This window comes from Vidua macroura, chromosome 8 (assembly GCF_024509145.1).
Source record: "Vidua macroura isolate BioBank_ID:100142 chromosome 8, ASM2450914v1, whole genome shotgun sequence".
NCBI lineage: Eukaryota > Metazoa > Chordata > Aves > Passeriformes > Viduidae > Vidua > Vidua macroura.
Window position 1 is genome coordinate 35,051,865 of NC_071578.1, and position 13,381 is coordinate 35,065,245.

The 13,381-nt window shown below is 47.4% G+C and overlaps 1 protein-coding gene across 1 annotated transcript; it reads left to right on the forward strand.

Moving 5' to 3' along the window:
- Positions 1-1,513: 1,513 nt before the first annotated feature.
- On the forward strand, positions 1,514-11,107 carry TACR2 (tachykinin receptor 2). The gene is made up of 5 exons (XM_053983956.1): positions 1,514-1,932; positions 5,428-5,622; positions 8,640-8,796; positions 9,441-9,637; positions 10,833-11,107. Exons 1-5 carry the CDS (start codon positions 1,529-1,531, stop codon positions 11,026-11,028), a joined length of 1,149 nt encoding a protein of 382 aa, XP_053839931.1. The 5' UTR covers positions 1,514-1,528; the 3' UTR covers positions 11,029-11,107.
- The last annotated feature ends 2,274 nt before the right edge of the window (positions 11,108-13,381 follow it).

The following is a 13,381-nucleotide window of genomic DNA, read 5'->3' on the forward strand; positions in this document are numbered from 1 at the left end:
GTCCCTAAGCTGTTTAATGAGGTGTAAGACTTTGAAGAAGCACCTGCAAGAGCTTTGCAATGCACTCTGGAAGATAGGTACAAGTGTCCCTTTTCAGTTTCTGGGCAGGGAAGTGTGAGGGATTACCTGCAGGGAAGAGGAGGAGACATTACATGCAGGACTACAGGTATCGATTTCTTTAAAAGCAACACTTGGGCAATTTTGTAACAGAGGAAACCTGCATGAGAGAGTTGGTTAGGTGATGGGTTAACTCAAGGCTGCCTCCAGAAATTAATGAAGCAAGGAAAGATTCCAGGCTGAGCTGGTGCAAAGGATCCTGAGCTGATAAACACTGCCCTGTTACAGGACAGCCTGGCACAACTGCAGCTCCAGGAGCTGGAAAATTACTGCCATGCCAGCACTACAGGCGCTCTGAATCCGGAAGGCAGCTTTTCATACCTGAAACCCCTTCAGCTCCCAGTGGAGCAGGCATGAGTCAGTGCCAAGTACTCTTGGAAATCTCAGCCTCAGCGTGTCACTTCTGTTTTGCTTTAAGCTGCCAGCGAGCAGGAGCGCTGTGCTCCGAGCAGACTCAGGGGTTCCTCTTTCCTACGAGAACCCAAAATTTCTGCGTGCATGGGGTCACCAAGTTCTTACAGCACACACTGGGAAAGGGGATGCAGCCATCCAAAAGGAAGGATCTTGCTGAACTACATCAAATATAGTTTCTCTCTTGCTGTGAGAACTCACAGCAAGACAGGCAGGGTCCTGGAAACTTGGGGATTTCAGGACTGGGAAACTTGGTGAAGTAACCACCCTTGCATGTAAGCCTGTAAATTCCTGACAGAGCAGCATGGCCATTGCAGAGGTTATTCAAAACTAACTGAGCACAGCAAGGCGGGGGAAGCTTCACGTACCACCTTGCCACATTTCATTTGATGTCAAAGTGGTTGTTTAGTTTTTCCCTGCAAGAGACTCCGCCTCCTTTCAAAGCCCCCTTAAAACCTGTTGAGATTTTATCCCAGTGCAACTCCTGCCTCACGCTTAATAGTTGCACAGGGAAAGAACAGCAAATGTCCTCAGTCCCACTGCAGGGGATTCAGACACCTGGTGCTTTAGAAAACTGCTGCCCTGACAAAGAAGTGGTTTTTGGCTTCCATTTATGTTCTCTTGTCCCTAAAAGTAATCTAAAGGAAGACATCACGTGCCGCTGGCCTGGAAAACATATTTTTCTTCCTTTTTTTTTTTTTCTTCCTTTTTTAGAGGAAAAAGAAACTTGAAGAAGAGAGTTGTTCTTTCATTTTTTTGCTCTTCAAGCATAGGTTAAAATGCCAGGGAAGAAGGAGGAGGCCCTTGGCATCGCTCATCTCCTCCTGAAACTGCTTTGCATCACTTGGAAAACAGGACGAGAACACATGAGACAGCTCATCCCGATGTCCTTTTAACAGCACTTGGTTAAATGCATGGAAATTCATACACCAGCATCTACTGCAAGGAAATGAGCAGATGCCAGAAGATTTTCTTTTACACTTACAAGAAGTGAAAAGCCATGGGTGTGTTTTCTGTTTTTAACTCGAGCAACGTTTCTCAGGCTGGCTCCCTCGAGGACGGCGGCAACTGGACGGCGGCAACCCAGTTCAGCCAGCCGGGCTGGAGAATTGCTCTCTGGGCCATCACCTACTCCTTCATCGTCGTCACATCCATCCTTGGCAACGCCACCATCATCTGGATTATTCTGGCACACAGGAGAATGAGGACCGCTACCAATTACTTCATCGTTAACTTGGCTCTTTCGGACCTGCTGATGTCCGCTTTCAACACCATCTTCAACTTCATCTATGCCAGCCACAATGTCTGGTATTTTGGTGAGGAATTCTGCAGGTTTCAGAACTGGTTCCCCATCACTGCAGTGTTTGTGAGCATTTACTCCATGACAGCCGTGGCTGCAGAGAGGTAAGAGGTGAATGGAGAAGATGAGGTCCAAAAAGAACCCCTGTAAGTCAAAAAATAAATCGTTGCAATAGTTTGTGCAGTTGGCCCCCACTCTGTCACGTGCCTTATCAGCAAAGTGGAAGGACTGCCAGACTGTGGGGTTTGATGCTAATTATGGCATGATCTTCTGTTTTTTTATCTCTGGTCTGAATCACACCTGAATCTGGAACGAGTGGAAGTGGCTGGTATTTTTGTTGTTCTCACATTATTGATCATAAATTGTTTCCCAATCATCCTGAAAACTCTACTGCGGCTTTGTTGGTTTTTGTTTTTTTTTTAAACCATGAGACTGATATATCCATAAAAATGAGAATATGCTGCAGATTTCTGAAACTATCAGCAGTCCTAATCCTGCTGTGAATCCAGCAAACCACCACAAATAATGGGAACTAGACTAGAAATGGCAGAGTCTGCTCCCCTGGTTCATTGGAACGACTTATTCTGAGAGGGAGGGAAGTAATTACAGTGATTCTGTTTGACTTCTGGGGCAACTTGGTATTTTCATAAAATTCACTTCCAACTGCCAAGTCACTTTTACTTGAAGCTTTAATTTCTGGAGTCTGACTGTGTTTACAGCTCATTGTTAAATAGCATGAAGCTGTTTTTCCTTTTTACTAGAAAGTGGCCAAAAGCCTGTGGGAGTCTCCCCCCTTAAAGGCAATGCCGTGTGCAAGAAGGAGAGGAGGTTATTTCCCTTTAGGCTCTGCTCTCTACCCTCCTTCCTTGCATCCTTCCTGTCTTCCCTGCGGTACTTCCCCTCTCCCTGGGGCATTTCCCTGGGGCAGCCTGAGCTGGTGAAATACCAGCACTCCTCTAGCAAAGGAGTGAAACACGGGCACTCCTTTAGCAAAGCCCTGCTGTTGACTTTGCAGTTTCCTTCAGGTTTCCTGCGTTCCCGTATCCACAAGGGCCCTTGCAGCTCCCTCGGGAGGGGAGCCAGCCTCCCTCGGGAGCCACCGGGCTCGCAACTCGGATCAGCCCGGCACACCCAGCCCCAGGAGGCAATCACAGACCAATCGCACCAGATAAACAGGCTAGGAGAGGGAAAAGGGCTTTTCTCACGTGTAATGCCCGCTGAAACCTGGGCAGGAGCTGGGGACAGGGCACAGTACGGGACAGCTCGCGAGGACGGGGCTGAGGGACGTGTTTGTCAGTCCGCAGTTTCCAGATGAAAGCAAATCCCTATTTAGAATCAACGGCAGCTCGGTTTTAGCCTCAAATAGTCTTTGCTGCTCCTGGCTGTAAATCAAGGGTTGTTGTTAGCTGCTATTTTATACATGTGGTCTGACAAAGAATATTTTTAAAAAGCTGTTTCAGCCTGTTGTCATGTCTTCCTGCTCTTGCTCCTTGGGGATTTTTGGTGAAAGCACCTATATAGCCAAGATCTCTTTAGCCACGTAGCACAGATCAGAAAGAGAACTTAGCACCTCACTGCAAACCATATTTAGGTATTCTTTGGTTAGCCTGACGCTGTCTCCTGGAAACTCGACGCTTCCATTTATTGTTAAGAGAACTTGTGTCCACTCCAGCTCCAGTGTTTAACTTCTATACAAACAATATCTTCTGAAGTGGTTTATTTTAAGGAAGGAGGCTGAGAAGTGATCTAAGTCACTTTTATCTGCCACGGAAAAGCCCCTGGTGATATTGCTCGCCCTTGGGTTTAGGATCACTCCATTTCCCCATTCCCAGAGCAGCTGTTCCCAGCCCAGCGCCCGAGGCAGAAACGCGGCCTTATCGATCAGCTCGACTTTCACACTCCGCTTAGCAAAGTCTCCTATGACCTGTTTGGAAAGTGCACAAGAGGGTCCAAAATTCAGCTTGTTCTGTCTACATGTATGAGGAGCAGAGAAAGATTGTAGTCCCAGCATCCTGGGATGTCACAGGGGCATTGAGAGGGGGCACAAGGAGCGCGAGCATCAGCGGGGCAAAGGCCGTGCTGCCACACAGCAAGAGGGGCCAGGAGATCTCAGCAGGTTTGATAAATCTCCCAACTTGCAGGAGCTCACCTCAAATCACAGCTTGCCTCAGGGGTGCATCCCTGGTATTGTGGGAAAGCCTGCACCCAGCCCTGTAACCCCTTTGATGTCTGCAGCACAGGCTGCAGTGACAGCACAGTGGCTGGCATCATTTCTTCATGAGGACTTGCCATTCACTGAGGGTCACAGACCATCGTTTCAGGCACTTGTGTGGGCAAACACTCTGGAGAATATTCACCAGTGGATTCCTCCCTGAGCAGACTCGAACACTGTGTAACACTGCCTATGGTGAGCTAAAGAAAAGCGAGGTGACATGAAAATTTTATAGCTAAATAAGGCCCTGCTGCTGTGCAGCCCTGCACTGCTCACTGTGCTGCCTGTCCTGCAGCAGCAGCTGGGCAGAGCTCCCTGCCAGCAGCCTGGCCAAGAGACAGCACCATTTGTCAGACTTTTTTCTATGAAAACCAGGAGGCAGTGGGCATTTTCCACTCTACTTTGTTACAACCATGACAAAGAATAGGGGCAGCATGACAAGAAATGCATAATTGATTACGTACTCGTTACAACACCGTGCATTTCCACACAGGGAACTTAAAACCAGAGGGCTCGTGAGTAATCCAATAGTCAGATGTGCCTGAGGGCTCCGAGCAGGTGTGGGATGAAAGGGTCAGCCCTTCCCTCCTCTGCAAGCAGCAGTGCAGACAGCACGAGTTTTCCACAGCTCAAAATCAGTGGGGAGCAAATTGGGGTAAATGATACTCAAGACCTCAGTCTGCTCTTGTGCTAATATGAAGCATCAGAGATTGACATAATTAGGAAGAATTATGAATTAAGAATTATGCATTAGAAAAGCTTGGCTGGGCTTTTTTTGGAAAGGCACTTGCAAAAATAAGTAAAAGAGCAAGAATACTTTTTACAAGGACCTGGAGTGACAGGATGGGGGGAATGGCTTCACGCTGATGAAGGGTTAGATGGGATGTTGGGAGGAAATTCTTCCCCTGTGAGGGAGGTGAGCCCTGGCACAGGTTGCCCAGAGGACCTGTGGCTGCCCCATCCCTGGAAGTGTTCAAGGCCAGGCTGGACAGGGCTTGGAACAACCTGAGACAGTGGAAGGTGTCCTGCCCATGGCTGGGGATTGGAACTAGGTAATCTTTAGGGTGCCTTCCAACCCAAACCATTCTGGGATTCTATGAAAAATTCCATAAGGGGAATGCTTGCAAAACCTGTATGCAGAACACATAAAGGACTGCTTCCTCTTCACACTAGAAGCATCCATCCACGTGGGTTTAATGAATCCTTTCCTAAGACTTGCAATAATTCTTTTCAGAAAGGATTTAGTTCCTTATTATTTACAGCCTGGAACCTGTCAAAATATCTATATTAATAAATCCCACTCACTCCTGGTGAGTTTTTACACTTGCTGCATTTGTTGTACAGCTTGCCAGTCTCACTGTAAAAGCACCACACCTGTTTCTTGCAGGTATGTGGCCATCATTCACCCCTTCAAGCCCAGGCTCTCTGCTGGAAGCACCAGAGTCATCATTGGGATCATCTGGCTGGTGGCATTCGGGCTTGCCTTCCCGCAGTGCTTCTACGCCGAGATCACCGTGGACAATGGCACCATGAAATGCATCGTGGTCTGGCCTGATGACGTTGGATCCAAGCACCAGCTGGCGTAAGAGACACGACCAAACTCCCAATTCAGGCTAAAGTTAACCAGGAAAATAATTTCATCTCCAAACCGCAGGCTATGGAGAGTGCTGGGAGAGAGAGCAGGAGAATGTGCCCATCTAAACTCAATTTAAGCCAGCTGTGGCAAAAGATGCCAGGGGATCGTGGTTCAGGGTAATCCTGAACCTGCCACTTTGAAAACTGGTTATAATGTCCAGAAACCCTACACATAGAGCTTGGGGAATCTAAGGTAAACCAGTGCAGAAAGTCCCTAAACAATCAGTAAATCCTGGTTTCAAAGGTTCTGGATTTTCTTCCTCTGTCAGGCAGGAGGAAACTGGGTATCTTTAATGCTGAGAAGCCACGTAATTAGTTAAAAATGATGCTGCTCTTTGTGGGGGTAAAAGGAAAATAAAACCTGAGAGCAGCATGTTTCAAACATCCTAAGGTTTTATAGACATATTTATCTGGGCACACATCTGCGCTCCTGGAGGTTCCTGAGCCTCACAGCGCTTTCCTCCTGCTTGAAAGCAAGATTGTTCAAACAGATGAAACAAGCCAAACCCTGCATTTAGGGGATCTGCTGGGATTACTCATCATTCAGAGCACGCAATGACAAATTTATCAAACAAAACATATTTTTACAAAGCAGCAATGGAAGACACGAGGAAAAGGAACCAATCAATTAACAAAGTGCAAACAATTTTTCAAACCAAAACCCACCGTGAAGGGTTTTGCCCGGCTCCATGCACGTGGGACATTTTCCCTGCTCAGTCTTCATCTCTGGCAGGCAGCTGGATGCCTCCTCAACTTAGCTATTACCAAACAAACTGATTTCCACACTAATATGTGCCAAGTTCCACGACCTTTGTGTCATTTTGGCCAAGCTGCAGCATATTCAGGCAGTGGTTGCCAGCTGTTCCCAGTTGAGAAAAGAGTAAAATCAGGCTCAAACCTCTCATGCTGGGTGATGCTCCTCTTCTTGAGGGCTCCTTTTTGGTACCCATTGGTACTTTTTGGGGAACAGGGTGCCAGGCTCCTGTGGACTGAGGAGGAGGGAAAATAGATAACCACTAATACATGAGTCACTGGTGACTATTCCATTCAGATGAAAAGCGTGAGGCTTATCTCTCCCACATCCATGGCATGGAAAGGATTCAAATGAGTTCCCCAGCATGCTGATAAAGGCCCTGTGGGCTGGAAAGGCTGGTTCTGAACGTGGCAAATAGCAGAGCAGATCCTTTCTGGGATCTCCAGCTGAAGAGCAGCAGCTCCTGACCACAGTCCATCACTCACCAGCTCTCTCTCCCTGAACAGCCTCAGATCTGCAGGTTTTGGTATCTCTCTTAGAAAGGAAGTTGGAAACATTGCTCCCCAGGAATCATACTGAGTGATGGGCTTGTTGGGACAGATGCCTGCAACACAGACCATGGAGAAAAAGCCACGTGCAGCCATTCATATACTAGTACAAATAACAAGGAAAAGAAACGCTAAGGAACCCAAGGAAAAACAAAAAAAATTGAGAGGCGGGTTCCTGTGTTAACCTGTGTGTCCTCTGAATTCTTTGCAGTTGAATAACCCATCTTTCAAGATTTCTAGACTTCAGAACATAGGAAAATCCTTTTTTGCAGGAAAGATGTGTATAATTATGATAGAAAGAAGTAAAAAAAAAAAAAAATTAAAAACCTCCAAACAATGCACTACTGACTGCCAGAGCCTGAAAAATATTAGATATAAAGGATATAAGAAGTTTAACCAGAGTAAAGAACCTTAACCACAGAGGATTTTTCTTCTGGTGACAGGTTAACTTTGCAGCAAAGTAGTAAAGCTACGAGACTAAAAGTTTCTTTTTACGTGTGCTCAAACTCAGGCTCCCATCCTCCCTTCCTCCTCCCAGGACTGGAACCCTGAAAGGGCTTCGCTGCACTCCACACACAGCGCTGGATCTTCAAAAGAGGAACTGCTCTGAGCACAATAGGAAAAAGTGTAAGACAGGCAGGGACAAACGTGCCACATCTCACAAATATAGAATTTTTCTTTATGCAGCCACCAGGCTGGTATTTGCAGCCACCCCAAAACACCACTGCAGGCCCCAACACCCATTTCAACAGTGCTCTAATGTGAGGAGTAACCCCAGAGCCTTGTCAGACTGAGAAAGACCATTTGTACCCCCCCAGCCTTTTGGGGTCACTGCCAGCAGCGTGTGCCAGAGCCCTCCTGCCTAATCCTACTTTTCACACTGTTTATGTTAATTTGACAGCTGCTGTAAGGGACTGAGCAGGTTGTTCCCTTCCCATAAATGGTAGTTGCTTAAACTAATCAGCCCCCAGCATGAGGGAACCAGCAGAAGTTTGTGGGGTGACACAGAAAACTAGAAAGGGCTGAGGTTAAAATACAGCTAAGGGGATGCCAGTGCTTTCAGCTGGAGCAGTAACTGAGTGGCCTGTTGGTGATATATTGACTCTGTGTGCTCATACAAATGAAAACAGCCAGCTACACAAACACAGGCAACATCCCTTCCTCACTATCTGCACCTTTGTGCACCCTGCTAGCAGCCAGATGCCTTTTGCAGCCAGCCCTGATCTGGCTTTTTTCCACTGTTGCCGCTGCTGCATTCATCAAGTTACTCTACAGTTTCTGGACTATTCCTTTCCCATACCTGTGATTTAAGGGCTTGTACTTTTACCACCATCTCTCTCTCCCTCTCTCCTGGCTGCAGAGGGATAGCAAAGCTCAATGCAGGTGGCCCTGGACCCTCTGCTAAAAGATCAGTGATGTTACTCTGTCTTGAAAGACCAGGGAATCCAGCCCAAGGACCACTCATCACACCACCAGAGAGATGAGATTTTGCTCATTTTTGCCCTTTTGTTTACAGAAGTCCCTGTAACAATAATTACAGGCAAAAATTCTTCTTTGTGGTTTTGCTAATAGGAGCCAGCATATATATCCAAAAGCCAGTTTCTGGAAGAGCTCTCCAAGAGCCATACTGACTGTGAAAAACTGCTTGTTCTTCTCTTTCAGGTACCACATTGCCGTGATTGTGTTGATTTATTTGCTGCCTTTAATGGTGATGTTTGTTGCATACAGCATTATAGGAGTTACTCTGTGGAGCAGCACGGCTCCAGGCAACCACCTCAACAGAGTCCACTACGAACACCAAGTTAATGCCAAAAAAAAGGTCAGAAGTGAAACTTAAGTATCGTTACCCCAAGCACACCAGCCCTGCTGGGTCCAGTTCCAAAATGGAGCTGGTGTTCCACACAAAATCTTGTGGGAATGGCTTGAAAGGTTAACAAAATATTTCGGGTCCGGGGTAAAAGGCATCAGCCTGCAAGTTTGAAAAAAATGGTGATTGCGTGCACCAGCCAGCCTTCAAGGAAGAAAGCTCACAGCAGCAGGCCAGCTGCCAGCAGCCCTTAGAGAGTGAAGAGAATCCACACGTTGCAGGATAAACCAGGGTAAAACTCTGGACAGAGTGGAGCAGTCGCAGTGTAGCAGCAGTGATCTCCTTTCCCTGCACGTCTCCCTGGTGCAGCTACAAGCAGCTCCTCTGCAGAGTCCTCTCAGCGCCCTGGGAAAAGTTTGCTTTAACCCCCGCCCTGTTCCCATGATAGGGCACTCCCTCCCTGTTCCAGTTTCCATGGCCAGGGCACTCCCTCCCTGTTCCCAGTTTTCATCACCAGGGCTGGTTTCTTTGCCACAGCAGTCCAGGTCTACATTCCATACTCTGCACTTCGGGAGGGCAAACCAGCCTCACAGTGACACCAGCACTTCCCACTGCCCCAGCAAGCCCAGGAATAACCCTTGGTTTTGTTTTCCTAGTTTGTGAAGACGATGGTGGTAGTGGTGATCATTTTTGCTGTCTGCTGGCTGCCCTATCACATATACTTCATCCTGGGGAGCTTCAAGGAAGACATCTACCAGCAGAAGTACATTCAGCAGGTGTATCTCGCAGTCTTCCTCCTTGCCATGAGCTCGACAATGTGCAACCCCATCATCTACTGCTGCCTGAACCAGAGGTGAGGCAGTGTGAGCATGTGTGCACAGAGAAAACTCAAATCTCAGACTGAAAAAAGCTTAAATCTCTGGAGGTGAGAACAGCTGTGATTTTCAACTGTAGTCCTTAGGCCAATGAGACAACTTAACTGTGCTGATAATGCAAGATGGGATACACTCTGAGCTTTTAACTCAGCCCATAGTATTTTCTGTCTCTGAACAAAGTGCAAGCAGCAGGCACAGCATCAGCACAGCCACATTTGCACCCATTTCCACATGCAGACCATCCTGTTTCCACGGGAGGCATCTGTAATCCCTGCACTGCATCTGCTGAGCTAATGCTGGGCTGGCTCAGCCACCTGCTCTTCCCAGGCCACCCCCCAGCAGTGGGGGTGAGTCCAGTGAGCCCAGCACAGTCCTGGGAAGCGGGAGCAGCCCACGGGTGACTGTGAAGGTGCCATGGGGATGTGTCACCACGAGGGAGCAGCCAAGAGATGTCCCTCTTGCTCTGCGCTGGGAGGGCTGCGCGACGCAGGGCGCAGGGAGCTGCTCTGGCTGCCCGCGGATCCCCGTGCCAAATCCTGCATCCATAACCCCCCCCACGCCTCTTCAGGCTCGCTGTGAGTCTCAAAGGTTGGTTATCAGCACAGATCCTGTGCAGTTTCACTGGGTCTGCAGCAGCCGAGTGTTTAATTCCAGAGTGATGCTGCGAGGCTCGCTCCTGGGAGCGTTTCAAACACCATCCTGCCTGTGAGCTGGCAAAGGCAGAGTTTTACAGCCCATTCACCCAAATTGCATTTAGCATGAAACACACAAACATGTCCTCCCCCTCCTCTCTCAGAAAGCAGACAGCCTCCTCATTTAACTATTCTTTTTAAAAGCTCCCAGTAGGTAAACGCATGTATTTTCCTCAGATTTTCTGTGTCTCACAAATGCAGCTACCAGCATGGTCAGCACCATCTACTGAGCCCATCGAACACCCTGCCATTTCACTGATCATGTATGTTAACTTAAAATACAAGGAAATCTGATCATAAACTCCTAGTGCACCTCCCTCCATGCTTTCATGCATTTAGCTTTTCACCTCATTCCTTTGATTTCAGAAGAAATATTTATCTCCATAGTCATTCACAGGTAGAACCAAGTCACGAGTTTGTTCATTCTCTGCGCAATTAGAAAGATCATTTCACCATTTAATTGCTTTTCTCACTTTTACAGGTTTCGCTCTGGCTTCAAGCTAGCCTTCCGGTGGTGTCCCTGCATAAAAGCAACAGAAAAAGACAAACTTAAACTTATGTCCCCATCTCTCTACCAGACAACCCACAGGAAGTCCAGAACAACAAGTTTCAACACAGAAACCCAGCTGAATGAGAAAGAGAAGACATCATTTACCCTCACCCCATTAACACTCTGATTTCCTGCTCCTGGTTCTGTATCCCCACACACCATGCCAAGGCAGCAGATCTGAAGAAGCCTGAAAAGCAAATCTTTTTCTCTGGAGCAAGTGTTTCTTACAGGACTTCTTTAGATGCCATCAGCATTGAAGGCAGCGTGCTGATAACATTTATATCCATGTAGGTCCAAATATCACCCAGCTACGGGTACGAGTTTAGCCCTCCCTTCCATCAACAACTGCAATACAGAACAGACATCAGGCCCAGGAGGTAAAAAAAATCAGCAAAGCAGATCTGAGGCAGTGCCAATCAGGAGAATAGAGATTATTCTCTTCGACATTGCGATCTCCTGATTTCTGTTCCACCAAGACACTTCAAGTCAGGAAAGAGGCGATGGAGCAGAAAGGCTGGGGCTGGGATGGACCCCCAGGGCTGTGTGGGCAGCCAAGTCCCACGGCTCAGCAGCCCCAAGGCACTGTGGACCAAAGCCTGTTTACAAACAAAGGCAAACACTAACACATCCAAACTGAAAAATCCAGCCTGCCCTCAAAAATTTCTGCATTCTGGGATTTTCATGCCTGCAATTTCACCAGCAGAAACAGTTCCTTAAGATGTTGTCATGACATGGATTTCTATAACCTTGTCCCAAAATATGATGTTGTTTTCCTATTAAACCATGCTCAAGTGATTTCTCCTTCACATTAATTGTGGTGCCTAATTTAGAGAGCGAGGCTCTCAGAAGAGTCAGTAGCCAGGGATGGCCCCTGGCTTGGTCAGGGCTCATGGATCCAATCAGAATCCACCTTCTTTACATCCTTTTAGTCCTAACAGCAGTGGTCCATCACTGTCTTTTCCCAGATAGTCCCTTCACCTTCCCTTTCCAGACTTACCCCGTATTTATCCTCACTGCTCTTCCCAGATATGAAAATAAAGGCTGAAATATGTCATCTTCCCAACCTGAAGCACTACGTGCAGGCACACAAAACGGGAGAAGCTGAAATACAAACATTATGTAAAAGTAATACAGCATTTAATAATGGTGTGATAAGTTAGCACCTTAAAATCACCTTCACCTCTCATGCCAGGTTTGTAAATAATATCACAGAGCCATACCTTATCAATTTAAAAGCTCCTGTAATGTTGACAAGATCCAGTTATTTGAAATATTTTCCTTTGCACTGTGAAAGCCAAACTACAAAGCGCTGCCAGGCTTAAATTCTGCAGTAAATTCACAGAAAACGTTCACGGCTTGAACTGAAAGAGTACTCAGGGATAGGATTTTGCCCAGCCTGTTCCAATGCAGGTACGAGATATACGTTCTTTCTCCACTTCTCCACCTCCCTGGCTCTGTGGAGAACAATTATGTTATGCAACAAACTTGTCCCACTATTGGGACAAGAGAGCCCAGGCCCCTCTGAAAAAGTTCAGGATTTTAAATCATTCCAGCAGACAGTTTCTAGTGCAGATGTTCCCTGGCCAGCCCTCTGCCCAGGCCAGCCTGCTCTTCCCACGACTGCCCTGCTGGGGTGCGTGCTGGGCAGAGGGAGAGCAACAAGAGGCATTTACAGACAGCCACCACCAAGTCACTCTGCCAAAGGGATGGAAAACCCTTTGGGAGGGATCCTCTGCCAGGCACACATCACTGGGACCATGGCAGAGACTCCTGTTCTGAGGAACTGAAGGACACCTACTCACAGAGTTCAGTATTTGATTTATGCGAGCTGTACTCCCCCTGCCTTTAAACTCTGCAGCTTTCTAATGCAGAGTTTTTTTAGATTAAACAGGCCTATCTTGAGCATCCCACCTTCCCCCTCCCTCTTCCATCACACCTGAACATCCAGCCAGAGTCTACTGCAGATGCCCCAGAGCCACACACGTGCTGCCAGTGCATCCCTGTGCAGTCCCTGACTGGCACTGACGTTTTCTGACAGCTCGAGGCATCTCCTTCTCTTGTTGGGAGCAGAGAGCAGAGGATGATTTCTTCATGTTGCAAAAGGAATTCTCCGTGCCCTGGCGGACTCACAGTGCAGATCCTGAGGTTTTATCCCATAGAAAAAGCAACAGTTAAGGAAGAAGAGATGCTCCAAGCTCTTGTTACACAAAGGCAGCCCAAGGCAGGCCACGTTATTCCTGTGGTACATGAGGCAACAGGAACACCATGCCCCATGGTAGGTACATGCAATTCTCCATTAATAAATATAGACAGGATTAAATACCACACAGCAGTAAAGACATCCAGGTCAGCAATAAGTCCCTCCCCTGCATGTTCACTTGTGCTCTAAGTAGCAAAGCAGTCCCTGCAGTCAGTAAAGAAAAACACTTGAAGAATCTCATTTTCATGGCAAAGGAATAAACAAAAAGCACAGAACGGGG

Coding starts and splice junctions, on each gene's coding strand:
- TACR2 (XM_053983956.1), top strand. CDS start 1,529: ATGGGTGTGTTTTCTGTTTTTAACTCGAGCAACGTTTCTCAGGCTGGC. Junction 1,933..5,427: donor ACAGCCGTGGCTGCAGAGAG/GTAAGAGGTGAA, acceptor TGTTTCTTGCAG/GTATGTGGCCATCATTCACC. Junction 9,638..10,832: donor TACTGCTGCCTGAACCAGAG/GTGAGGCAGTGT, acceptor TCACTTTTACAG/GTTTCGCTCTGGCTTCAAGC.